General features: G+C 38.4%; 1 protein-coding gene and 1 long non-coding RNA gene across 5 annotated transcripts in view; one reads left to right on the forward strand and one right to left on the reverse strand.

Annotated features, from left to right (window-relative positions):
• Positions 1 to 27,970, forward strand: part of CEP290 (centrosomal protein 290) — a 47,993-nt gene that overhangs the window by 15,167 nt on the left and 4,856 nt on the right. For 3 of the 4 annotated variants that reach the window (XM_081878178.1, XM_081878177.1, XM_081878179.1), the window contains 32 exons: positions 222 to 314; positions 1,016 to 1,100; positions 1,799 to 1,941; positions 2,898 to 3,062; positions 3,462 to 3,611; positions 4,106 to 4,221; positions 4,777 to 4,879; positions 5,273 to 5,503; positions 5,960 to 6,133; positions 6,575 to 6,686; positions 7,282 to 7,487; positions 8,149 to 8,300; positions 10,131 to 10,242; positions 10,378 to 10,833; positions 11,355 to 11,519; positions 11,710 to 11,817; positions 11,943 to 12,077; positions 12,838 to 13,107; positions 13,532 to 13,639; positions 14,438 to 14,637; positions 16,155 to 16,368; positions 17,107 to 17,244; positions 18,232 to 18,453; positions 19,075 to 19,191; positions 19,928 to 20,073; positions 20,433 to 20,588; positions 21,943 to 22,066; positions 25,185 to 25,319; positions 25,558 to 25,644; positions 26,252 to 26,416; positions 26,682 to 26,804; positions 27,304 to 27,476. In XM_081878178.1, the coding sequence (XP_081734304.1) occupies positions 222 to 314; positions 1,016 to 1,100; positions 1,799 to 1,941; positions 2,898 to 3,062; positions 3,462 to 3,611; positions 4,106 to 4,221; positions 4,777 to 4,879; positions 5,273 to 5,503; positions 5,960 to 6,133; positions 6,575 to 6,686; positions 7,282 to 7,487; positions 8,149 to 8,300; positions 10,131 to 10,242; positions 10,378 to 10,833; positions 11,355 to 11,519; positions 11,710 to 11,817; positions 11,943 to 12,077; positions 12,838 to 13,107; positions 13,532 to 13,639; positions 14,438 to 14,637; positions 16,155 to 16,368; positions 17,107 to 17,244; positions 18,232 to 18,453; positions 19,075 to 19,191; positions 19,928 to 20,073; positions 20,433 to 20,588; positions 21,943 to 22,066; positions 25,185 to 25,319; positions 25,558 to 25,644; positions 26,252 to 26,416; positions 26,682 to 26,804; positions 27,304 to 27,476 (5,084 nt within the window). The remainder of the gene's footprint in view (positions 1 to 221; positions 315 to 1,015; positions 1,101 to 1,798; positions 1,942 to 2,897; positions 3,063 to 3,461; positions 3,612 to 4,105; positions 4,222 to 4,776; positions 4,880 to 5,272; positions 5,504 to 5,959; positions 6,134 to 6,574; positions 6,687 to 7,281; positions 7,488 to 8,148; positions 8,301 to 10,130; positions 10,243 to 10,377; positions 10,834 to 11,354; positions 11,520 to 11,709; positions 11,818 to 11,942; positions 12,078 to 12,837; positions 13,108 to 13,531; positions 13,640 to 14,437; positions 14,638 to 16,154; positions 16,369 to 17,106; positions 17,245 to 18,231; positions 18,454 to 19,074; positions 19,192 to 19,927; positions 20,074 to 20,432; positions 20,589 to 21,942; positions 22,067 to 25,184; positions 25,320 to 25,557; positions 25,645 to 26,251; positions 26,417 to 26,681; positions 26,805 to 27,303; positions 27,477 to 27,970) is intronic. The other variant, XM_081878180.1, reaches the window with a different exon arrangement.
• Positions 247 to 10,119, reverse strand: LOC309351033. The gene is made up of 3 exons (XR_014160669.1): positions 8,903 to 10,119; positions 3,407 to 3,558; positions 247 to 332 (listed from the first exon to the last, which is right to left on the reverse strand). It is a non-coding gene; the product is annotated as an uncharacterized lncRNA (long non-coding RNA).

Consider the following 27,970-nt stretch of genomic DNA (forward strand, 5'->3'; position numbering starts at 1 on the left):
GTACTCGGCCATAAAAGTGTTTGAGAATGGTGGTATCACTGCATCATTACAAAAAAGATCATCCCAGTAAAACAGCAGTGACTGTGTTATTGATAGATACCTTGTTGTGACTCATTATGAAAGGCAACTATAAATAGTTAAAACTGAATTGTGAGGCATATAGAATATAAAAGTCTTTAGGAGTTGAAATTCAAATGCATTAATTATTACTTGTTCTCTAGAACGAGCAGATATTGAAAGACTTGTTCGCCAAGAATACCCTGAATAAAGATGCAGAGCTAGAGCTTGACAGACACAGGAGCCAGGAGTTTGAGGTAGTTCAGGGTTTCCACCTGAGAGATAAAGTCATGATAGTCCATATTAAGAGACTAAGAAGTATTTTTCTAATAACTTAGTATTCTTTGACTGAATATAAAGGTAAAGGTACCCCTGCCCGTACGGGCCAGTCGTGTCCGACTCTGGGGATTGCGCGCCCATCTCGCTTAAGAGGCCGGGGGCCAGCGCTGTCCGAAGACACTTCCGGGTCACGTGGTCAGCATGACAAGCTGCATCTGGCGAGCCAGCGCAGCACACGGAAATGCCGTTTACCTTCCCGCTAGTAAGCGTTCCCTATTTATCTACTTGCACCCGGGGGTGCTTTCGAATTGCTAGGTTGGCAGGCGCTGGGACCGAGCAACGGGAGCGCACCCCGCCGCGGGGATTCGAACCGCCGACCTGACGATTGGCAAGTCCTAGGCGCTGAGGTTTTACCCACAGCGCCACCCGCGTCCCATTTGACTGAATATACTGTCATGCAAATTGTAGTGTTCTTTTATTACAAAAACATTACTATTCTTATTATTGCTGTTTTGTTTGAAATACATGAAATGCAATATGCTGTCATACATTGTTCAAAATGCAGGTTCGATATGATGTTTTGTCTCATTTAACATTTTTTCAACAACTCAGTTTAAAAAATGACCTTTTTTAAAGTTCTAGAAACCCTTTTTAATGGTTAGTCTGTTTTTATTGGCAGAATAACTACCTTACCAAAGAATTGAATGAACGTAACAGGGACTTGGAACAAAACAGGGCCGTAATAGCCAAGTTTCAATTGAAATGTAAGCATAAATTTTAATTTACCTATACAATAAAAGTGCTAAAGCAATGGTTAATGAGTCAGGCAAAAATACATCATCTTGTTGTTTTGTTTTATAAATCTTGCAAACCTTGTAATATCTACATTGACTTTAAAGACTCCAAGTTTGAAAATATTTTCTGAATGAATCGTTTTGAGTAACAACTCTTGCTAAAATTCATTAATATCTCCTCTTGGAAGTGTGGATACCATAACTAGAAACCCAGCTGAAATACATAAAGGTAAAGGTAAAGGTACCCCTGCCCGTATGGGCCAGTCGTGTCCGACTCTAGGGTTGTGCGCCCATCTCACTTAAGAAGCCGGGGGCCAGCACTGTCCAGAGACACTTCTGGGTCATGTGGCCAGCGTGACGAACCTGCTCTGGCGAGCCAGCACCAGCGCAGCACACGAAAACGCCGTTTACCTTCCCGCTATAAAGCGGTACCTATTTATCTACTTGCACTTAGGGGTGCTTTCGAACTGCTAGGTGGGCAGGAGCTGGGACCGAAAGACGGGAGCTCACCCCGCAGCGGGGATTCGAACCGCCGACCATGCGATCGGCAAGCCCTAGGTGCTGAGGTTTTACCCACAGCACCACCCGCGTCCCGCTGAAATACATATGAACTTGCAATTGTCCATTGCAAAGCGTGCGGAAGTGAACTATATGTAATGTAATTGCAGTAAAAGAATTGGTGCAAGAAAATAAGCACCTTGAAGAAGGCATGAAAGAAATCCTACAAGCTATAAAGGACATGCAGAAAGATCCAGGTGTGAAAGGTGGAGAAACTGCTGTAATCATTCCTAGTTTGGAACGATTAGTAAATGTAAGTCTGTATTTCATTACTTACTTAGCTTAGCTGAATCTGTTTAGCTGAAAACGTTAAAAAGATTTCATGATTGCTTGCTTTATGTACATCATGACACAGGTATGAGACGATAAAGGAAATTGGGTTTTGGAGGGGAAAGTGTATCCTTACCAAATGCTTTGAACAGGTTGTATAATGCTTTTTTTAAACAAAAAGGGCAGCAAAAATATAGTTCAGGTGCTTACAAACTTGTGTTGAAATTTAAGGATTTTGCTTCCTTCCTACATAATTGTTATCTGGGGAGGCTGTTCTCTCCAACTATGATATGGTCTGCACTGGAAGGCATAGGGTATCTCTTTTGAGCCTTTCTTATCCCTCTTCAGCAAATGGTCACAGGGCCATGACCTAGTGTAAAGAGCCAATCTGCGTTGGCTTCCTCCCTTTGACAGGCAAAGTGGAAGAAAGGAAAGACTTGGGCGTTGGGATTTTTGGCTTGGACTGTTGCTGTAGTCTGCCCTCAGGGAATCTGCTTTGCATAGTAGTCAAGCTGCTGTAGTGCAGCGGCTAAGCAACTGAGCTGCACTTCCCAGTTTGATTCTTGTCTGTCCTGTGTGCTAAAATGCTATACAAATCATGTGGTAATGGAATTAATTGCTTCAGAAAAGGTCCACACCCCCCCAATACATTCGCCATATGTAGAATCACACTTTTGCAATATTCCTTTCCATTGCAGTTTTTTCCTCATGCAGATAGCATGTTTTACTCTTTAAATGGCCAGATTTACTGTTTGGCTTTATATAGTTTTAATTGAACTTGGCGTGTGTTTGTTAACGGAGGAATCTAGGTGTTTGGTAGAGTGCATTCTGTGCATGGGAAGAATTACCAGACTTGTATCTCCATGTAGGGCTAGGAGAAGAGAGTTTAACTTCATGGAAAGCACTTACTTTCTTTTATGGTGAATCAATTGTTGGCAGGCAATTGAATTAAAGAATACAGAAGGAACCTTCGATGCTAGCATACACTTAAAGACTCAAGTTGACCAACTAACAGGACGAAATGAAGAATTAAGGAAGGAACTGAGGGACGCACAAAAAGAAGCAGTGAATTTTTCCAATCAGCTTTCAAAAGCAAATGCCAAGGTATGCAGCCTATCTTAGCCTTCAAAAGTAGCCTAGGTAGCAATACAAAGTGAAGTACACATGGGTTTCTTTCCACAGCTCCTCATATGTGTCATGCAAGATTTGATTGATAAACAAAGGAGGACCCACTGAAAGAGTGCTGCTTTAGTGTGGGGGATTATGGGTGCATACTGGGCCCCTGATAGTGATGCTGTAACTTCTGCACACCCAAACAGCTGCTCATCTGACCATCACTGGAAGCAGCTTTTAAAAAATTGTGGCGCTTCAGAAACATTTTTATTTGGTGTAAGCTTTCTGGCTAGTAATGACAATATTTTGCAATACATGTAAATGATATACTTAACATATTTAAAGCTTTTCAGTGATTCTTTGCGCCCTATTGTTGCTTATATGTTTCAGGTTGCCTCTTTAGAAAATGAGATCCATTTGCTGCGGCAATCAGAAGATGCTGGTATGGTGTTCAAAGCAGTAAATCTTCCGGAAGGAATGGCTCCATCTAGTGTAAACATAATAAATTCACAGAATGAATATTTAATATACCTTTTGCAGGTAAAGACTTTAAAACTGACTAGTGGGTGTATCTTAACATGTTTACCTCTGCCCATTCTCTCTCTCTCTCTCTCTCTCTCTCTCTCTCTCTCTCTCTCTCACACACACACACACACACACACACATATGTGCATATGTATGTATATACCATGGTGGTTTCAAAGCCATGCAGTATTTTAATGAAAAACAGAGCATTTTATATTCAAAGTTTCTTATTCATGGCAGTTCAGTATCTCATCAATGGTTTTTAAAGTAATAGTGAAAGGAACAAAATCCTGTTCACATATCTTTTATATAACCTTGATATTATTATTTAAGGTGAAAACTGATATTACATCTTGAACTGCAACTTTTCCCACAGACAAATATATGTGATGAGGTCATTCTTTGTAAAAAGCATATAGCTATAGGAAGGTACTCCATTTTATATATTTTATATCCATTAGAATTGAAGCTGAGATATGTCATACAGTTAATTTGACATGTATCGTTAGGAACTGGAAAATAAAGAGAAGCTGCTGAAGAAATTAGAAGAAGCGCTAGAAGACTACAAAAGGAAAGTTGCAGTTGCCCGCCACCAGCAAGGCTTGCTGTATAAAGAATATCAAAGGTATAATTCTGAGGATGATATCTTGGTATAGTAGCCAAAGAAAGTGAATTACAATAAATAAGGTGTGTCTAGGTGAATTACAATGCAACCATAAAATCAAACACTACAGTTTTTTGGAACAAAAATTGTATTTCCCCTCCCTAGAAAACAGTTATGGGGCAGCATAACTGTTAATGGGGGAAACTGTTAATGGGGAAAACAGTTATGGGGCAGCATAATGTTGTTAATAAAAATTAATAAATTAGTACTTAATAAAAAAGTTTATTAATACAGTTTTTTATTCATATTAAATAAATATAAATTAATTAAAAGGGTTTCAGATACCCTTAATAATTCTGGTGCCAAAGATTGTTCAGCTCTAGTACATAATGCTTATATTCAGCCATGCTTTGCAAAGATGGAAGAGTTAACTTGCTATTTCCAAAATCTGTTTCCCCTCTATTGGCAGCTTATAAATCTTTTGTTCTGAACTTTCAGACTTCAGATTTTACTAGCACAATATGACACAATAGTTGCAATAATGTGTTTTACAAAACATCCCTTTACTTATTTTAGTGAAAGGGAACACTGGCATACTGCTGGTGAAAAAATACAAGAAGAAAAGAAAAGATTGGAACATCAAAAGGAGCAAGATGATGTAAAAATAAAAGAATATTATGTAAGTAGTGATCCTATATTCATGGGCTTGGGTGCCAGGAATGACAAGTTCCACATGAGACAACAAGGCTTTCCCACCTCCTTCCTGCTATGAGCCCTTTCATCTCCTGATACGCTATTTCTAAAGGTTGGATTATTTTATAAAAAATAATGTGGGGTCTGGCAAGGTTTTTGAGGGGAGATTTGCAGTGATTTCTCTCATGCCCATGTCTCATCTCATGCAGTTCTCAGGAGTGGCTTTTCCAGGAGTGCATAGGACTGGGAGGAGAGGAGAAGAGGCCTGTTATGCACCAATGTATCTGCTTCTGTTTAGCTAGATCAATGCCACAGACTGCTTAAAATACATGTTAATACTCACATCACAGTGCCAGTGACGTTTTTAATCTTCCCACAGAATTTATTAGATGCACTTGAAAAGAATAGCGATGACTTTAAACGGCTATTTGCGGACTACAGTAGAAAAATAACTGTTCTGAGGGTAAATGAAAGGTCACTGGCAAGGCAGTACACGACCGTACTTGAAATGGAGAAGCATCTCCGGAAAGAGAATGAGAAGATGAAGGCCGAGTTAATAGCTGTGGAGGCTGCAGTTGGAGAAAAGATTGGCCGTTTGCAAAGGTTCAAGGTATGTTTTATATATCATGCCAGCTCTACTCAGATGACGATTGTGTGGCTTTTGTATGCAAAGCAGCAGTGAGGTTGTGCTTCCTGAACCATTTCCAGCATCACATCCTCAGGCAGCACCGACTGTGTGCCACCCAACATTTGAAAAGGAATCCCAAGTGTTGCACACAAGTTGCTCATAGGAGCACCATATGGGTCATATTCCTACTCAATTCAGATGTCCTGATTGTGTGGAGCCTCGATACTTCTCTTTTTCAATAGGATTTATCATGTATTCTTTCCAAGTGTCTCTGCAAAATCCAAGCTGTTTTTGCACTTTTCAAAAATGCCACAGCTATTCTGACAGTACAGTTTGGCTTCTATATTCCTAGTGACCTGCCGCAGTATGTTTGAATGCACTTTCAGCATTCCTCCTTTTTCGAATGCCATATAGACTGTTTCTTCCTTCTTTGTTCAGGAAATGGCAACTTTCAAGATGGCAGCATTGCAGAAAGCGTTGGATGATTGTGTACCTCTGAATGATCTGGAAATGGCTAATAAGCAGTATAATGAATTAACGGCTAAATACAGGGATATGCTACAAAAAGATAACTTGCTTGTTCAAAGAACAACTAATTTGGAGCACTTAGAGGTAATACTACCATGCTACTTTGAGATAACTTTGAGATAACTTTAGATTGAGCATCTACATTTCTCCATCTCATTTTTATGCTGGTAGTGCAGGCCCAGCAGAAGATTCAGCTGCCTAATATTGTAGGCAGGATTTGAAAGGAAAACAAACTTTTTATTGTCCTTCCCAAATACTATTACAGACCACTAGTGCTTTAACTATAAAAACAGAGAGGGAAGGATATACTTAGGTGTGCTTTTCATAGTGATCTCTTTTGAAAGCTGCTTACACTTTAACTTAGGGGAAAGCACTGTACGGTTGGATTTTTTTTTTTTAATTGGTGTCTAACATTCTCTCACTGCTTGCACAAAGCAATATTTTTGTTTTGTTTTTAAACTGTTATTATATTTTAATTTGTCTTTAAATTGTTTTTGGTGTGCTACATCTTGCCATGCCATATAGCGTGAAAATGCATCCCTGAAAGAACAGATTGAGTCTTTAAACAAGGAGCTGGAAATTACAAAAGAGAAACTTCATACACTTGAACAAGCTTGGGAGCAAACAGCAAAATTGGGTGAGTGCATTGTATTATGATCGTTTTATTGCAATGAGATGATACATGTTTTCTCTGTAAACCTGGTACCTTAAAATGTAGAGTTGAGCAACATTTTGAAACACAAGCCTTCTTATTCTTAAATTAACAAGAATCCAAACATTCACTTGAAAGCTTGTTAGTATTCTTAAATGGTATTCACACAAGCCTAGAACTTTTTTTAAAAGGAAAAATAAAAGGGAAAATGATGTTGAGCTCAATATATCCCCAAAGGCATCTGTGATCATTAGTACAACTTACCTGTTATTAGAGTGTTTTATTTGCGAAGACAACCCCTATAGTGTATTAGAAGTGAGATATCCTGTCAAGATTCTGCCAAAGTCTGAAAAGATCAACCCAGTCCCTTTGATAAAAAAGGGAAGTAATAATAACTAAACAAGGTAAAGGGCAATTATAAATGATATTCCAGTTCTGAACTATGCAAAAGAAGGTGTTTTAAATATTTTGAAAAGTTGAAGATTTCTGCCTCTGTTCCATACTGCAGATTTTATATTGTTTTGTTTTTAAAATGTGTCTGTCACTAAATTTTTCCATTTATATTATTGTCAATTTGTAGGAGGAGACAGTGCTACAGATAAGGCCACAAAAGCCATAACAAACAGTGAGATTGTTTCTATTTCTAAGAAAATTACTATGCTGGAAATGAAAGAACTAAATGAAAGGCAAAGGGCAGAGCACTCTCAGCGAATGTATGAACACTTACGGAACACATTAAAACAAGTGGAAGAACGCAATTTTGAACTGGAAACAAAGTTTGCTGAGGTTGGCTGCTGAGCTGTGATTACATAGTTTGCTTAAGGTGTTGGAAAATGCATTAGCATACTGTTCTCTTTAATTACTCCTATCATTCCTCCGCGCCCCCCCCCAATAGTTTCTTGGAGCTAGATGCATTTAGAGATATTGCGCTGTTTGAGAGACACTATTGAGTAAGGTGGAAAAGTAGGCATATAAGGTTGACAAATTCCTAACACCTAGAAGAAACAGCTTTATGACCAAGCCAAACATCACATTAAACTGTAGTTAGAAATAAGCTGTGGATTAATGTGAATACGCAGGATGTTGGTTCATTCTGCTGAAAGGCTCTCATTCCATTTCTCTCGCCCAGTTAATTCTTGAGGCACATTAACTAAGAGAGTGGCGTTTTGGGGCAAGTTTATCACAAGCTGAATCCAAGATTGTTTGTAGTTAGTGTGTGTAAGGCTCCTGTATCTTGAAGTAGTCAGAGCAGGTGGAAATTCAGCCCAGGAAAGACATGCTGGTGTTCTACATTACAGTGTATGCCGTGAGTCCTCATAATCCTATCAAAGAGTGCCACAAACACCTGATAATGCATGTTGTCTACCCATGTACTAACAGGTTGTTGTTTAGGACTGAATGTAGTGTTCTGATTCTGAATATCTTTACCAAACTTGCCATGTCTTAGCTTACAAAGATCAACCTTGAAGCACAGAAAGTGGAACAGTCTTTGCGAGATGAACTATCAAGCAGTGTGAGTAAAGCAGTCAGCGAGGCAGATAGACGTCGAATTATGGACCTGGAGAAAAGTGAAACTGAGCTCAAGATTGAAATATCAAAGTAAGTTTAAAGGTTCTTGCATTACTCAGCCCTGCGTAGAAGAGGTGGTGGTGGTGGGGGAATACTTCCAAATTTATTTGAATTTCCCTCTAGAACTGCCCCCCTCTGCCCTTATATGCACGCACACATGTCATGGCAGCAGTTTAAAGGAAAAATTGTGGGGAATTACACTGGTTTTTCACTTTAAAACCCAACCATTCCTCATCCTGGAGCTGCTTTATGACCTGGGGGAAGTTTAAAGAGTAATTGGAAGGTCTTTGGGGAAGATTTGCAAAGGAAATGTTGAAATTGTGTATGCATGCTGCTTTTTGGAGTCTAGTTTTGCTTAGTTAAAATTTTATCGGTCATTTTTTCAGGCAGCTTTATGATAAAATAATCATAAAAGAGTAAACATACACGCATTATTGTATTTGTATTCTGCCTTTCCATAGTTAAAACCATGCTCACAGTGGCTTACGACATGAAAATATTTACATAATTACAAATTAACAAAGGTAGAAATAAACAACAAATAAATCACATCAGAAAGTACACAATCAAATTGAAAATACCCACATAAATCATAAATTACAAAAATAAAGATACAAAAACAATATCACAACCTAAGAGTCTGTTCAACAGCCTCAACTTTTGTAGCTGAAGTCAGCCAGGGCCCAGCCTTCCCAGGCGAGGTGGGAAAAGGTCTGTAAGGCAGAGTGTGCAGGTATAAAATACATAATAAATATATAAAAACATTACAAAAAATTATACAGCATCAGCAACTGAAACCTATGCAATTCCACAGGGTAGAATCTATGTTTGGAAGCAGCTATAAAAAAAACCTACACGTGTTTAACATAGTGGTCTGGATTGCATTGTACAGTGGATGCTCGGGTTGCGAACGTGATCCATGCGGGATGTACGTTCACAACCTGTGTCTGCACACGCATGGGTTGAGATTTGGCGCTTCTGCGCATGTGCGACTGCCGAAACCCAGAAGTAACCCATTTCGGTACTTCTGGGTTTTGGCGGTCAGCAACCCGAAAAGACGCAACCTGAAGTGGCTGTAACCCGAGGTATGACTTTAATGTGAAATCATGGTTTAGTGCTGTATGGATGAGGCTCAATGAGCCCAAATGAAGTACCTGGCTTAAATGAGCCCTGCTTTGCCATTGTATTCAGAAGACCTCTGCTAAGTTATAGTATCACTTTTACAGAATCTTGGCTTGGCGTTATGCACAAACGAAGGATCAAACAATGGTTTCACAAGCCAGCAGAACCTAGGGTTTGAAAATGGCTTCTTATGAAATGTACCTGGTTGAAATGTAATCCTAAATCAAGAGTCTTTAAAAGGGAAACTATGAAGATGTCCTTTCACCAGACCTGCAGAAGAATGCGAAAGGGGCAGTGTTGGGAGCCAGATATTTTGCTCAGGCTTGCTGTAGCTTGTCCACATAGCTTTAAACCGTGTTGCATATGAATGCAGCCAGTATGTGGTGGGCTACAACTTAATGTAAACAGCTCATTTATAGCATCAAAACTCAGTAGTGTTGTGTGACACAACTGTTCCATGTGGCACTGCATATGGACCTAGTGATAGTGCTGTTGCGACAATGTTTCAGGTTTTAACCACATTCTCAACCTGTAAACGGTCTTCAGGCATCGAGGCTCAAACAGCTTTTTCATCTGCTAGACATTTTCATCTGCTAGCCTTAAATGTGCAGCAGTTCCATTCAATATATATCCTTTTAGTACTGTTTTTTATTATTTGCATATTGGGGGAAAAAGAAAAAGGGAATACTGTTACCCTTGCAGTATTTTTTGGTAAATATGTTTCACTTGTCTTGCTAGGCTAAAAGAGCTGTCTGATATTGCCAAGATGCAAGTTGATGCTTTGGAGAATCGCCAGCAATCCAGAGAGAAAGAAGTGGAATCGCTCAGAATGCAGATTTTGGATTTTCAGGTATGGGCTATCTCTGCTTAGAAGCATAACCATTCATCCCTGTGACACAGATAATAAGCCCAATACCGTGTAAATGCTTAGCGAATGCATTTGATTATATATATATATATATATTTTATCTTACTTGCTATTCAGGCACAATCAGATGAAAAAACACTTGTTGCAAAATTACATCAGCATATCGTGGCCCTTCAGGTTAGTGAAGCCACTGCTGTGGCCAAGTTAGAGGCTGCCATATCAAAACTTCAGAAGATGGAGGTGGCTAATATGCGCCTAGAGCAGAAACTGGATGATAAAGAGCAAGCATTGTACTATACACGACTCGAGGGGAGGAATAGAGCTAAGCATCTCCGCCAGACTGTACAGTCATTGCGACGACAATTCAGTGGTGCTTTGCCCCTGGCTCAGCAGGAGAAGTTCTCCAAAACTATGATTCAGCTTCAGAATGACAAACTTAAGACTATGGATGAGGTCCAGCTTGCTCAGCAGGAGCGCCGAAACGCAGAGAACAGAGCACTGGAGCTGGAGACAAAGTTAAAAGGATTAGAAGAACTAATAGCCACATTGAAAGATACAAGAGGAGCACAGAAGGTTTGCAATATTACAACTTTAACTATATATTTGAGAATTGACTCTCAGTTCAGATAAAGTTTTGGGGTTTGTTTGATTTGATTTTTCATTTTTATTGCCTTGATTAGCCAAGAGGGAAAAGCAGCATCTGCTTATCTATGTCAATTGACAGAATGTCAATTTCCACTGTAAAAATGTCAGTCACCCCCATTTGAATGTGTGTTGTATTCCATTAGTGCTTCATCACTCAGATTCTTTCGTATTCATATTTAATCACATGCACACATTCTTCATTTTGTTAAGCTGGGCCAAAATGCAAAGAATTCATGAGATGCTTGCTTGTGCCTCTACCCATGCACCAAGGATTCTACGTGGTTATGTATTTTTTCCCAACCACCACTCCTTTCAACCAAATTCTCCTGATTTTTGAGAGAAACACCACAATGAGCTAGTTCATCTTTTTTTCTGCAGTAGTTTGGCATTATTTGGAATCAGTTTGGTCCTTAAATTGTTGTCAGATTTGGTCATTTGTGTATTGTCAGGTAATTGAATGGCATATGAAAATTGAAGAGCTTCGTCTTCAGGACCTTAAACTGAACCGCGAATTAGCCAAGAAAAAGGAAGAGATTAAATATTTGAACAATATCCTTTCTGAATACGAACGTACCATTAATAACCTGGAAGAAGAAATTGTACAGCAGAGCAAGGTACAGAAAAGCAAGTGGTGTTGCAGTATTGGTTTTTTAAAAAATTAATGTAACTTTAGAAATTCTGCAGAGAAAACTCCTACAAAAGTTTTGCTGCATGTAACGTAAAAAATGTTCCTATATCTAGCATATATTTGTGCTGCTCTCAGAGGCTGTGTACAGTCCTTGTTAAACCCCTTAAATCTTGTAGTTCCATGAGGAGCGGCAGTTGGCCTGGGAACAAAGAGAAGTAGAATTAGAACGTCAGCTCGACACTTATGACCGTCAGCAGAAGGACATAATTAGAACCGCTCAGAAGGTACCTGATTTCGTACTGATAAGTCCCATAACACGTCAAGTGTCATTATTCCACCCGGCTGTCGTTGGGGGTGGGGGTCTCCGCCTGCCTGCGCAAAACAACCCTTTCTGTTTCCTTCTCTGCAGTTTGATGAAGCTACAGGATCAGTTCCAGACCCCAGCTTGCCCCTTGCACATCAGCTTGAGCAAGCTCTAAGGAAAATACGAGAACACATCCGAACTATCCTGGAAGTGCAAGCCACCTGCAAATCCTTAGAAGAGGTGATTGGATTGTTCAGCTAACTGAATCATATGCTTTTAGTGATTTATAGAGTGGAGATTTTGCCTCCGGCAGAGGAAGGTATCTTTAGTTGCATTGCTCCTTCCTCTCACTCCAGAAGGCGGCACAGCTGTTCAATTTTTAAAATCTTTTTTTTACCTTTTATTTATTAAATTTGTCTGCCACCTTTCACTCAAGGGTCACACAGTGATTCATAACGTAAAAATATAAGATGAGAACATAAAATTCATAATGGAACAAAAAGAAAAAAAAATCTGAATAATTTCTTCTACAAACCCATTTAAAAGACCGCAGAATGTTACTCAGCCAAAGGCTTGGTTATAGAGAAACAGTTTGGCCTGGCACTTAAAGATATGTAATGAAGACGCCAGGCTATCAGGTTGGGCTTTGACTCCACCTGGTGGTCAAAGGCAGGAACAATGTCTTGGGAAGCAGGTAGCTCCCAGAATGCACTTCAGTTGGTCCTGCCTTTGATTAAAACAGCTATTCTGTGATGTTCTTTGTTGGTTGTCTAGTTCTCTTGACCTAAAAATGAATAATATATCTATCTATCTATCTATCTATCTATCTATCATCTACCATCTACCTAGCTACCTATTCTGGTCCTGCCCCCGCCTCTTGTTTTTCACAGCTCCCCACTTGCCTTTATTTCCCCACTCTTTTCTCCATGTTGAAAAAGGAAGAAGAAATCCTCTCAATTATATTTGTCATTTTTGGTAACAGAGATTTATTTTATTACAGAAACTGAAAGAAAAAGAAGCTGCTTTGTGGAAAGCGGAGCAAAGTATCTTATCCAGAGACAGGATCATAAATGAACTGAGACTTCGGTTGCCAGCATCATCAGAGAGAGAGAAAATAATAGCAGAGCTTGGACCAAAAGAAGAGGACTCTGCTGCCTCTCCTCGTGCTCTGAAAATTGCGCACCAGACAATTGCAAATATGCAAGCAAGATTAAATCAAAAAGAGGAAGTGTTGAAAAAGTACCAACACCTTTTGGCCAAAGCAAGAGAGGTATTTACAATACAAAATGCATGAGCTGTTATTGTAAACAGCCCTGGAAATTTTGAATTGAAGGGCATTGTAGAATTTTTTTAATGAATGAATGAATGGAAAATGCTGGGTTACACAGGGCCATTTGAACTGGGCAGTGGTGGCACAGAGGTGCCATTTGTGTGAATTGGTGTTTCCAACATGACTTGGGACTGCATTATTCTGAGTGCCATTCATGGGGAAAAGTCCTGAATATGTAGCATAAGGAAGTAAAGGAAGTTAAAAATGACTTCTGTGTTTGGAAAACTTGAAGAGTATTGCCTTTTGTTGTGGACATCCTTTTCAGTTTCTTTTGCATTTAGTGTGATAAGATTAGTAACTATTTGAAATTTTTGTAGAATAGAATGGACACAGAAACAAATATATATATATTTGCACTATTTAGGAACAAGAGGAAATTGCAAAGAAACATGAAGACGACCTCAGAGTGCTACATCAAAAGTTAGATATACATGCTGACAGTTCTTTTAACAAATTCAAGCAAACTGCATTAGTAAGTATAAGTTTTGTTCATGATTTCTGCATTTGAGGATTTGGGGAATAAAGATAACATGGGGACAGAATTGAAATATGGTGATTTCTTATCCTTTTTGGCTTGGATCCAGCAAAGTTCTGATGTAAAGTAATTTGTGGAAGCTGTCTCTACAGCTGCCCACCCCACTGTCAAAACGGTGGTCCCATGGGTTGCAGACAACCTTGGGAATTGTTTTTTTGTCCCACCCGTTGAGTGAGCTGAATCAATGTCTGCTCACACCAGGAGCACTTGGGATCCAGCCATTGAGTTCCATCAGGCTTCCACTGACTTTCTGCAGCCTTTGGGGCACCATTAGTGACGAGTTGACATATAAAGCTCTTAAGGAACTGGGCCCCAAATTTGCAGTGATGACTTCATATCCTGTGACCGTGGCCCAATGCTTAAACCAACAAAGGTGCCTTTCTGATGATATCATCAGTGCCATAGTGTACTGCATTCCTGATGATAGAAAAGTAATAAAACACACACTGGTAATAAAAAGGATTTCTGGAAACCATTTTTAGGAATTTTTGTAAAACGCTATTTTTAGACAAGCTATTGTTAGGGCTTCACAGCATGCGAATGAAAAACATGGTTATATTTCAAGAATTAACCAGGTAAATAAGGGCAAATGAGCCATACAGTACCTCAACTTACTTAAGATGCAAATATATCATGCATCTTAGCTTATACATTACATCCAGGATATGAGTTAAACAGTAATATCAAACAAAGAATGGAATATTTATTCATTAGATAACCTGTTTTGTTCCACAGGAGTTGGTGAAAAAGCCATCTTTAGCTGTCCCAGCAAATAAACATTTAATTCGTCTGGCAGAGATGGAGCAAACTGTAGCAGAACAGGACAGTTCCCTTGCATCCCTTCTGAACAAATTAAAGAAAACATCGTCCGAATTGCAAAAGCAAAAGCAGATTACTTTGGCAAAAATCAAGGAATTTGATAACATCAGGGTCCAGTAAGTGTAGATTAGAATTATACTTTATTCTGTAAATGATCTGCTGAGATCTTGAGAGTCGTCATGTTTCAGGAATCTTTAGAAAATCTTGGCTAAAATATATAAATAATCGTAGAGGTAAGCATTCAGCTTAAACATAGAGCTCATTATCATTATATAAAAATAATGGGTTATTTTTGTTTTCAGGAGTACTTCATTATACACCTTTAGGCGCCAGGCAAAAAGGTTCCCTTTTAACCAGGCCTTTGGTTGACCTGATCAACATCCCATACCCTTTTAAAATGTGGCTCTTTGGTGGGGGGCGGGGCGTATTATTGGGTTATTGCTTTTATTTTTATTTTATATACTGTGATCTTTTTATGTGAACCTCCCTGAGACCTCCAGGTATACGGCGGTATATATATTCAAATAATAATAATAATAATAATAATAATAATAATAATAATAATAATAATACTATCTTTTAAAGGTATGTTGAAAAGATCAGTTCATTGGGCAGTGTCCAACTAACAGTTCTTCTTGCACAAGCCCTTTTGGCTAAACTATGGAGCTTCCTTTCCCACCAGGCCCCCCCAACCTGCTCTGGGGGAACCCCAGAACATATTTATGGACCGCATGGGGAGAGGAGAGGGAGAATAAGTTTCATTGCTTGGCCTAGTGGAACTGCTTCGTTGTATACCACCCTTTGGTTTTTATAGGATTTCGTTGAAAGAATAAAATTGGTTGTAGTCCATAGCCTGTAGTCCTATTTAGTTCAGCTTCATTGCTCTGGAATAAGCATTATGTAGACGGTATTCTTCCCTCCATAATTAACCTCTTGTCACTGCGGTTGTTATATAGTGTCTTTCCCCCCAAATTAGATTTAGGTATACATGACTGGATTGTAACTACTTGCCTTCAAATTACTGGAAGGTTTGGTCAGTTGGAATCCATTCATTGGTCTCTGCAGTCTTCACAGAATCAATGTACAGTTGGGTGGAAAACCCATTACCTTCTAGATATTGCTGGACAACAGTTCTCATTCTCCTTGGCCATTGGCTTTGCTGTATGGGGCTGATGGAAACGGAGTCCCACAAGATCTGAATGGCCACAGTTTCCTCATTTCTGGGTCACATGCATTAGATTCAGCTTTGATAAACCCCCATTCAAACATGAAACTTAACAAGCAGACATCTGGCAGACCTCTCAGGATTTTTATGTGGTGGGTGGTGGCATGGACTATCCTGATGATTTTCCTCCCAAGCATATGTTTTGAACAGTAGATTTCTGAGCCACAAGGTGAAATAAAGTGAGGACATTTGTTTGTTAATGAGCTATGAAGAAAATAAATGAGAGAACACAGCTGACTTTGCTTATCACAAAGACAGTTTGACAGTGTGTTGCTCCTCTAGGCTGCTGTTGGTAATAATGTATAATTATAATCAAAACGATGCAATACTTCAGCCTAGTTAGTCCATCTGGAACTCGCTCAATTTTGCCAATGGATGTCATTATTATTTATTATTTTGCTCTGCTAGGCTTGAAGAGAAGCATGCAGCTGAAGTGAAAAAATTGAAAGATGAAGTGGATGAGCTAAGAAGTTTGTTGTCACAGATGGAGAAAGAATTACTGAATGCAAAACTGGAGCTGGAGGCCCAAAGAGAAGCAAATAATAGAGCTCCAACAACTACAATGAAAAATCTAGTGGAACGGCTGAAGAATCAGCTAGCCTTAAAAGAAAAACAGCAGAAGGTAAGCATGGAAAGTAGTAATTGGGTGAAAACCAGCTCATTTTCTCTAACAAACCAGAATTATTTCACCTTTTTTATTGTGAGTCTCTCTGCAGGGACCTACTCATTTTTCTTACAGTGTCTAGTATATTTTAGACACTTTTGTGAAATAAGAACAATAAAAAATTAATTGAGGGAACATTGGCTTGAATTCTATAACTTTTTGAATGGCGTGGTCTCAACTTCACGCCAAACACTTAACCAGTTGCTGGATAGCACAGGAGGGGAGAATACTCTTGTGCTCAAATCCTGCCTGTGGGTTTCCCACTGTGAGAACAGGATGCTGAACAATTATTATTATTTGTAACCCCCCCCCCCAATCTGACTGGGTTACCCCAACTGGATGAGCCACTGGTCTGAACCAGCATGGCTCTTCTTACTGCCTTATGTTAACTCCCACCAGAAATAATGGCAATATATTAAGCAAAGAGCTTGTTGAATATTAGGCTACTTTATTATTTAAACCTAATATTAACTCTATGTACTGTTAACCTTTTCCCACTTTGTTTCATAGACATATATCTTACTCCTGCCTTTTATCCCTGTTGGGTTTTTTTTTAAATAATTGCTTGCTTTTTTCAGCTGTCCAGCAAAGCACATAGGCATATAACTGCAAAATTTTGACCTAGATGTTATAAGTATTTGTGTTTATTGTTTTTCATCAAACTTATCATTTTTAAGATTGAAAAATATTTTTCAGGCTTTGAGTAAAGCACTTCTGGAGCTCCGAGCAGAAATGACAGCTGCTGCAGAACAACAGATTATTTCTGTAGCATCACAAAAAGAGGCACACATGAACGTTCAACAGATCGTTGACAAGCAAACAAAGGAACTGAGGGTGAGCAAGAAGTGAAGTCTTACCTATATTGGCTTAATGTGAAAGCAGAACACCAGCGGGGATAGATGTCACCGTGAGCATTACAGACACCAATATGCTGCTCTATCTTCCAGTCCTCAAATAGTACTTTTGATTGTTAAAAGCCCTATGATGCACTTTCCCAGACACTGCTACTTAATTTTACCACATTGTGTGTGGGCCTCCTGCACAAAATTGAATGAAACGGTGTTCCATATTACTGTGATCAATGTACACTGCTAATGTGTCTGTAATCATAGTCTATTCCACAAAAAAACCAGACTTGTGCTTCCTTGAAACCTGGCACATGGATTGCAAGATGTATGGGATACTACCCATGGTTTTACATGGTTTCTTCCCTAGAAGAACAGTAAATGGATACATCATAATACTTTAGTGGTGTTTAGAAAAAAATGGCTGAATTTAGGCTTGCAGTTCAGCAATTACTATGTGGTAATAGGGCTGCTATGTGGTGAACCAAGTCCTTTTGCGTACATATATTTCTGGATTGTATCTCTAGCATTTCCATTAAAATTATTTCAGTTTGTAACTTTCCAAAAGACAGGTGCTGCCTAGAAGAATTGATCATACTGGGCTTGATGCACCAATGGCCCTAGCTTTTGATGTTGAATCCAGCAGTATAGAGTCTTAATGCAACTGAGTATTTGGTGTGGTTAAGGGTCTCTCCTTTTAGCTTTTTTTTTGGTCACAAATATACATGGTCAGGGTTTTTAGAACTTTGTTTTTAGTAGGTGATTTCTAAGATTAGTCACATTCAGAGTAGACAAATAGAGATTATTTGACTTGTATGTTGTTTTCAGTGGATCCATTCTGGGTTTAATTGACCATGATATCACCCAATATTAGCAAAGATTTTTATTTTCTGACATGGCATGCATTGTCATTCGTTTCTTTGTTCATTTTGTTGGCAGTCCTGAAATAATATATCATAAAAAATTCTTTTCTTAGATTCAGTTAGAAGATTTAAATGACCAACTTTCAAAACTTAAAGATGCTCTCAAGCTAAGCAAAAATAAAGAGAATTCATTACTAGATGAGGTGGATGATTTAAATCATGAGCTTCAGAAAAAAGTTAAAGCCCACACTAAATTTCTGAGGGAGAAAGAAGAGATGGAAAAAGAAAATGAAGAACTGAAAAAGCGGATTAAAAGGTTAACCAATGCAATTCAGGTAAATATATTTTGAATTATAAAACAAAGAACATTGTTTTGGTAGTATACAAATAAATTGCATATTTCTTGAGTCACTGATTGGCTGGTTTTGCACTGCAGCAAATCATCTTAACGTTTCAGTTCTAATTGAGAATTTTGTACACTGCATATATATTTATCTGAGTTTGTAATATATAATTGAATCGAATAAATAAAAACCTGGCAACTATGATTAAGTGCAAATCAGCCAGCTTATCTATGTATCTGTGCTTGTGTCTTCTTTAAATCTTAATTATAATCTTATTTATATACTTGAAGCATTAAACTTGGTTATTTGAATGAAGAATATTTGCATGTGTAGAACGCTTGCATTTTCGCTTAATGTGTGTGTGCCTGTGTATATATGTGTGTGTTGTGTGTGTGTGTGTGTGTATAATATATATAATCATTTCTTAGAGCCAGTGCTTCTCTAAGAGCATAATCCAGAAAAGACAGCCACTGTGTAATTTTCATTCATTTCAATGGAGTTTGCATATCCCATCTGGTTATACATTGGTGATACCTGCTAAAATGCTCCCAATGTCCATAGTCATGATGCTTGGGAATTTAAAGTTAGTTTAAACTTTTCCCAATTTTTCAGGGAAAAGCTGATGACCAAAGCCTGATAGAGGAACTTCAAAGAAAAATTAAGAAGTTGGAAAGTGAACTAGGAAAGAAGAGTGATGAGTCAGAAATGAAAACCCCAAGAGAGGACAAGGTATGAGAGATGCACAACTAAAATAAATTTAGCTTACATCATTTCTCACTGTCATGTTGGGGGTTTTTTTTTTGGGGGGGGGGAGTTGCATTATAATGACTCCTTTGCTTTGTTATGAATGCAATAGTTTGTGGGCAGGGTTGGGGTAGTGGTGGTTAAAGTTTTGTTTTAGATCAGGGGTCAGCAACCTTTTTCAGCCATGGGCCGGTCCACCATCCCTCAGACCATGTGGTGGGCCAGACTATATTTTATTTGGGGGGGGGGGATTAATAATGAATTCCTATGCCCCACAAATAACCCAGAGATGCATTTTAAATAAAAGCACACATTCTACTCATGTAAAAACATGCTGATCCCCAGACCGTCTGTGGGCCAGATTGAGAAGGCAATTGGGCCACTTCCGGCCCACGGGCCTTAGGTTGCCCACCCCTGTTTTAGATTGTTAATGCTAGGTTGTATGTGTGATGTGTTTTATACTGTTTTGATATTGCAAGGCTTCTTGGGTAAGCTGTGCCCCCAAAGGCAGAATGCAAATGAATGAATGGTCAGATAGCATGATTGTTCCTGTCTGTCCAAAAAGGGTTCTCGATTCCACAGTGAAGAGGATAGAAAAAGCACATCAAACATTTATGTGTGCATTTATTAAAGAAAAATAAGCAGACTTAAATATGGATGTTTTCACTCTTTAGAAATAAAATTGGAGAACTTTACATTTTTGTTTTTGATCATTTTGCAGAGCTCTAAGGAAGAATTAATTAGATGGGAAGAAAGTAAGAAATGGCAGATGAAAATGGAAGGAATGAGGAACAAACTGAAAGAAAAGGAGAAGGAAGTAGAGTCCTTAGCCAAACAGTTAAACACAGTAAAGGAACTTTTTTCAAAGTAAGATTTCTTTAATTAACAAAACTCACAGCAATATGACATACCACTATTCATTGATCAAGGACATTGTGCTATAGTAGTGTATTGTATGTCTATAAGGCTGCAGACAGCGCTTTCTCAAATGTAGTCCATTGGCACAGTTTTCTAGATCTCCCAATTGTAGGTACTCCTGGAAAAAACTTCTTCAAATAGGGCTGCAATCCTGTACACATTTCCTGAGAGGGAAACTCGTTCAACTGAGTAGGAATGATTTCCGAGTAGGCATGCATCAGATTAAGCAGACCAATAAATCTTCAAATGTTACTTTGTATGGAAGAAAATGTACCATTATATTAATGAAAATCCATTAAATACTACAGGGCGGATAAAGAAAAAATTACTTTGCAGAAGAAACTCAAGAGCTGTGGTGTTACTGTTGATCAGGTTGTAGGAGTGCGAGCCTCTGAATCAGAGAGAGAGCTGGAAGAGCTACGAAAACGAAATATAGATTTGGAGAATGAGATTGTTCACCTAAAGTAAGAAATACTACCCAAAAAAAAGTGAAATTAAGAGTGCTCTGTTTTTTGTGGTCTTTTCTAAATAGGCACTTTTGATTTATTATATTAAGTACATTTCCTGGAAGCTGAACATTTTAACCATTTTGAGGAATTAATACAAGCATGGCATTAAAAAATTACATTAGTTAGTTTTAATGTACACACAATGCTGGATACTTGTTTGTTTTAACCATGGTTTTGTTCAAGAAGCAGACAGGCAAACAAGCCACAGCTTGTTTTTCTAAAGCTTAGTTTGCTTTGCAGTTGCTCTTGCCTCATGACTGTAGCTTGATGAGTGGTTGGGGTGAGTTGGCTCAACAAACCATGGTCAAGCACAGCTTTGGGGTTTGGGCGTTACTCCAAATCATTGTAACCCAATAACCAATTGTGGCTTCACAATATGGTTTGTTGGCAGATACAAATATGGGTAAAGTAGCAAGCTGGGTTCAGATTTTCAGAAAAACCATACTTTAGCTAAACAGCTATGGGTTAGCTTTATGTTCAAATTAGGCTACTCTTGATATTTTAGAGAGGAATGCTGCTTTTTCACAAACAGGTATTTCTTAAAAGAGGATTAAAGTTTTCTGTGGCACCATCTTATTAACAAGTTCAGTGCAGAAATACGTATTTTTAGGAGTTCTGACAAAATGATTAATCGTGGTTAATTGAAAATGGAAGTGAAACCTTCTGATCAATTGTTCATGGTCATGTTGGAGGAGGAGAGGGGAATGGGTAGTGTACTAGTCCGAGAGGTATGCATGTAAAACTAAAGCATAGTTTAGCATTGCATCTGAATCAGATCAATATGTGTGTGGATAAATACAGTGGTGCCTCGCAAGACGAAATTAATCCGTTCCGTGAGGCTCTTCGTATAGCGGTTTTTTCGTCTTGCAAAGCAAGCCCATTGACAGCTTAGCGGATTAGCGCTATTAGTGGTTTAGCGGCTTTTAGTGGATCCGCTGATAAGCGGCTTATCAGCGGATCAGCTGATAAGCGGCTTAGGGCTTAGGAAAAGGGGGGGGGGGGACCCGCAGGAACTCGCAAGACATTTTCGTCTTGCGAAGCAAGCCCATAGGGAAATTCGTTTTGTGAAGCGCCTCCAAAACGGAAAACCCTTTCGTCTAGCGGGTTTTCCGTCTTGCGAGGCGTTCGTCTTGCGGGGCACCACTGTATATTTTATGTAATGCTGTAGGATAGCATGTGCATTATAGAAAAGCTGGTGCATATCTAATGCTACTCATCCTTACCCATGTTTAAGTAGAATAATTATAAAAATGTAAATCGTATGTCAAGTCATGCACTGGTTCTGCAATCTCACATGCTTTTTATGTAGGACACAGTATGCTGTCCCTCGAGATTCTGTTGTAGAAGATTTACACTTAAAAAACAGATACCTACAAGAAAAGCTTCTTGTATTGGAGAAACAGCTTTCCAGAGACACTTTTTCAAGACCTTCGGTAGGTTAATCTATTCTTATTACTTGAATTATGCAACCGTGTGTGTGTGTGTGTGTGTGTGTGTGTGTGTGTGTTTTTACATTCAACTTGTAGCCTTCATTGTGTAAGCTGTCTTGTTTCTGTTCTTTATCTCAGCTGATGAGAATTTTAATGCCTGTGCAAGTGCTGCAGAAACCGGGTACTTAAAGCTTTGTAATTCTGAACACCAATGCGTTTCTACCTGGTTGTTTTGTAATGATAGCACTGTACTAACATTAGGAGAACCTTCATATTTTATATTGGAAGGACTGAAGTGAGAAGATTGAAGCATCAATGCCTGTCTTGAGGGGCGATGAGAAAGCATATAAGGTCCTGTAATGGGGAAAGAATTACTGCCTGAGCAGGCTTAGATAAAAAGGGAATTTCAATTCCATCTCCACTAGAGAGATACACTGAACTTAGTAACATCTGAATACGCCCACTTAAAGGTAAAAACTAAGTGGAAATGAAAAATGCAAATTCAGAGTAAGGCACTTTTTAGAAAAAGGATATAAAATCAGTGTCAGTGTATCCTTATGTTATGATGCAAGAACATATTGTGCAGTTTTAACCTTGCTATTTCAAGAACTAGAAAAGGGCACTAAACGATCAAGGGTTGGACCCAACTCTCATCTTAAGAAAGGTTAAAATGTTTCAGGCTTTTAAGTTCAAAAAGAAGGCTAAAGAATGATACTGATTTTTAAAACTTGTTAACGTTATGGAAAAAAATAAATTATGAACATTTTATCTTCCTTCATAATGTTATAATTCAGGGTTGTACAGTTAAATTGCTGATGTGGGCAGTGTATTCAAGAAAGACAAAAGAAAATACTTCTTCAAACAACTTGTGGTCTGCTTATAGTAGTCATTACTGCAATACAGTGATAATTGCTAGCTTGGATAACTTGGAAAATAATTAGACAAACTCAAAGGTCTGTTTAGTGGCTCTTTTGTTACGACCAAATGGAACCTTCAGTCTCCAGAGGCAGTCCGCCTCAGAGTATTAGATGCAGGGACAAACAGTGAAGTACCTACCAGGAGCATCTGACTGGTTAAAAACAGAATGTTGAACTAGATGGGCCAGAAAGTTCTGTTAGATTTAAGGACAGGAAAAGAAATTCCCTTTTTTATTTTAATATGGCAGCTTAGTTTAGAGACAAGTGGAAGCAGAGGATGAATTAAGCTTTAGAGAACTGAAACCAGATAAAATTGATGTACTGAACGAGTCCACATCATCCTGATTTGCATCTTGTTTCTTGTTGCAGTTAAGCTATATTCCAATTAAGTTACATTAATGTGAATAGGTGTCATCCTTCCTTTACTATCTACTACTTTTCTTTCTATGCAACATTACCTCTTTCTTCTGTATCAGAGTTCTCCATGTGAGACAGCTGCATTGGCTAATACCTCTCTTACTACTAACAAATTCACCAAGCACAAACATCTGAAATACCTGCCTAAGAGAACTCTGTTAGGCAACACCAAGTCAAGACACCAAGCTTTTGATGATATGACTAACACAGATGACGATGGGGACAATGAGGGGACACATATTACAGACGAATCCCATCAGGCTGCCAAAGGTGTTGCTGTCAATGGAATTCCAGAACAGCACTTTGAAAATGGGGAAAATCGAGTGGATTTAGAGGCAGCATCAGAAGGTAAAAAGAGCAGCTCTCCAAAAACGAGTTCCATTGAAGAGAATGCAGAACAGAAAAATGCTTCTGCTGAAGAAGAGAAAATTGACGAAGAATGTGAAATAACCAAAGGAGAAACAGAAGAAACTTGCAAGCATTCTAGTGGCAGTGGTGGTGGTGATGGAGATGAAGGTGGTGAAGATGAACAAGAAAAAGCAACAGGGCATGAATCTTGTCCTGACAGAAAGAGCTCCATTCAGCCTAACTCGGAGGAAGCTGCTAATCAGCCCAGTGATTCTGATACAGAAGTTGAAAAAAATAATGATGAGATCATAGTAGAAGATGCCTGTGAGAGCCATCAAACTGAGCAAGAGAGGGCTGACCTGATTCCAGAGTTTTGTGAAGTTCCTCAGGTTTGCCAAAAACAAGAACTCCCTGCTTTCCCCCTTTGTGTAGCTGATCCTGCTTGAAGTATGTCATGTAGTGTGACCAGAAACCCCATTTCCTAGTTTAACCTACAGCACCATCATAGTAACTATCCACACCTGAGGCTTTTTGCTCTAGAATACAAGTGCATAGGATGAAATAGGCTACCACAACATCCAGGACGGTGAATGAAATGTAAAAAATTGTACTAAAATATGAGCTTGTAGTTCCACAACAAAAACATTCCAGCATATATCCTGAGCATTGTTTATGGTTCATTGTGAATGTGTCTTGTTGCTGTTGCTTGTTCAAGCCCTATATGTTCAGTCATAGAATTGTAGAGTTGGAAAAGGGGCCCCTCATGTGATTAGTCACTGGGGGGGGGGGGGGGGAGTCGAAAGGGGCCCAAACATCTAGCCTTGATATCTCTGCTGCATCCCTGCCACCTGCCTTACCACCTTCCATGTGTTGCATGTGCACCCAAATAGGGCTTGAATTTATTTGCTATTTGCTACAAGTAGTTATTTGCCACCCTGAGCCGCATATTAACATACAGTTCTGTGCATAGTGGCTAGTTGTACAAAGTAGATAATATTTTCATAACAGAACCATGGCAGGTGTTGCAGTGAGTTGAGCTCAAATCAAATATTACTGTTAAATTCTGGTTGAATTCAGTGGAACAGTACTCACAGAATTATCGAGTGAATAGAACCCAGGATTCACTAATGCATCATGTGTATGTGACAGCTGCTGTTAGTTCTGCTCGCTGCAAATGTTCTTGGAAATGGCTTCTAGTCCATTTCAAAACATAATTCAAACTGCTAGTCCCTTTAAAGCCTTAGCAGTGAGCAACATTTCTTTTTGACAAGTGTTGTATCAGACACCATATATCAGTGACCAACCCAAAGACAAAAATGTTATGGGTAAACTGATCAGGCATTTACCAGAATGTTACAATTGCATTGCTATTTGTCAAGCGAAACAATGCAAATATTCAGCATTTTGACACTAATCTTTCTCCTTTTCTGCTTGCTAAGACATCAGGATTAGGATCAGATGATCAGTATCAAAAAGAGCAAGAGCTTCAAAAGGAGAACCTAATGCTATCATCTGAAAATATGGAATTACGATTCCAGCTGGAACAGGCTAACAAAGACTTGCCAAGATTAAAGGTATATTTTTTACATGCAGTGTGTTGACTGGTGCCCTGGAATGCCAATGTATACTTTGGGGTTCATGAGTCTTTTCATTATGAATCATTTATATGATAAGTCACATATATAACCTTCATTTACCCCAAACAGAAAAATTCATTAGATAATAATGGTTCTGATCAATTATTTTCAGTGTAAACTGCATAATTTTTAGAGTATAGTTTTCAGCTGGGTAAAACTATTTTATTCTCTTTAGAACCAAGTAGCTGATTTAAAGGAAATGTGTGAGCTCCTGAAACGAGAGAAGGCAGAAGCTGAGCGGAAGCTAGGCAATGTCAGAGGGGTATGTATTAAACATTGTGGAGCTTGAATTTTAAGAACAAGTGTAAACCAAATATTTTGTTTCCTTTTTCCTAAATCATACTTATTTTATAGCTATTAACTATTTACACAAAAAACAATATGAAATGTTTAACTTTGGGAGTTACATACGCCTATGCTTCAAAGAATGTTGAGTCCCAGGATTAAAGTGAGCTATCTTAGAGAACAAAATGCCACTGTGGCAACTGAAAGGGAAATTTCCAAGTAAGTAAAAAGGGAATGCAATTATCTGCATGTGACTTTTCTGGGCATGTGACTGGATGGATGAGTTTCAGGGCTAGAACTTTTGAGCCAAGTGTTGAGTTGTCTTGACTGCATTAAGATTATAGGGAATGTTTGGCTTTTGCATGACCAAGTTTATCATCCATAGATAGATAGATAGATAGATAGATAGATAGATAGATAGAGGTGGTCTTGCAAAAACACCATTCCGGCTTGCCAACCCTTGATAACTCATGTTTCAGAAAAAGCTAAAGATTCTGTGAGAACTAAATGAAAATGAACTGGTGCTGTCTGGTAACTCTGGAGTTCTTTGACACGAAAATGACAAATATTTCTTTGTTGTATAGTCTGGAAGAAGTGGGAAAACTATTCCAGAATTAGAGAAAACAATAGGTTTGATGAAAAAGGTTGTGGAGAGAGTTCAGAGAGAAAATGAAGAGCTTAAGAAAGCACCTGGAGTAGTCTCCAATGAAAAACTGGCCAGCCTTGAACAAGAAAATGAATGTTTAAAGGTAACATATTCCCTTTTGAAAGCTGTATGATTTTCTTCATTAATACAAAAATTAAATGTATATAAGATCCATGTCAGTACTTTCAATGTATACATAGATAGCTCAGTGTAGGATTCTATTTTAAATTTAATGGTGATTTTCAAAGAATTACACACAGCTGTCTAAATTGGTGTTTTTTCCCTATACTTAAATGGGCATGGTGCTTTTTTCAGTTTGTAGCAATATCAACATGACAGGTAACCAATATTCTTTTTTATTTATTAAGTCTGAAATGGAAAAACTAAAAGTTCACCTTGGAGGGGAATTGAGTATGCGCTATGAACTGAAAACTAAAGGCACAGAAAAGATAATTGCTGAAAATGAGAGAATCCGGAAGGAGCTGAAAAAGGTACATTTGTGAAAATGTTGATATCATGAAGTATTCTTATTATCATTCAGTTCTTCTCTCAAAACACAAAGGCCTTCTAGCTTAGAATATCCAATATAGCTTTTTTAAAATTCCTTGTTACAATGGATCCTTTGGGGCATAAAAACCCTGGCATGTTAAAGCATAGTATATAGCAAGTAGGAATTAACACTCTCCTTTTGCCCTTCCCTTGCACAACAGCTTCCACACTTCTGTTTTATTCAGAGCAGGGTTCTTCATTACATCTGAAACAAGCTAATATGTTTTTTTATTTACTAATCAGGAATGAAAGATGGTTTCTGAGATCTAGGTTTGTAAGCATGTATTAAAATAGCTTCTCATTTCAGATATAATGAACAACTCGTTTGAACTGAACGGTGCTTAAGCTGACATAAGGTGTAGGCGTACCCGTCTTGAAAAATTCCATCTGAACCAGTTCAATGCATGCAATATTCTTGGGGGGATTTTTGTTGGTCAATAGGAAGCAGAGAATTCAGAGAAGCTGCGAATTGCAAAGAATAATCTTGAGATAATAAATGAGAAATTGACTGCAGAACTGGAAGAGACCATAAGGAAGTTAAGCTTCGCAGAAAGCAGAAACCTGCAGCTTGAGGGAGCTGATGGCAAGGGTGGGAAATCCATTGTGATAACAAGGTAAGAACTTGAAGATTAATTGGATAGCTTTGCTTGTCTATTTTCCTCATTATTGCCAATAAACGAGACTTATTTTCAGAAGTAATAAAAAAAAATTGAACATATCCAGTATATGATGCTGAGTCATGTATACAGTATACCTATTTAGTCAGTCATACATAATTGAGTTAGGAAAGTATATAAAATGCTGTTTGGGACAGTTGCTGACTGTTGTTAGACTACTGTGGATAATATAGTGTGCAATAGGTGTGAGTTGATTTCAAGCTGGTTTTATTTTTATTAAGAGTCTCTGGTCCATTCACATGTTACACATTTGTTAAAAGAGGACATACTTTGGGACTTTTTGATAGTTAAATTATCCTTAATTTGTACTCCAGTTAAGGAATATAATAAACGCCTTGGCTATATCAAACCAGGCTCTGCCTAGTCCAGGATACTTTGCAAGATTCCCAGCAACTAACAGGCATCAAGTGGTCCATAGAAAATGGTGTGCT

The sequence above is a fragment of the Podarcis erhardii genome, assembly GCF_964252035.2.
Source record: "Podarcis erhardii genome assembly, chromosome: 10".
Classification (NCBI taxonomy): Eukaryota; Metazoa; Chordata; class Lepidosauria; order Squamata; family Lacertidae; genus Podarcis; species Podarcis erhardii.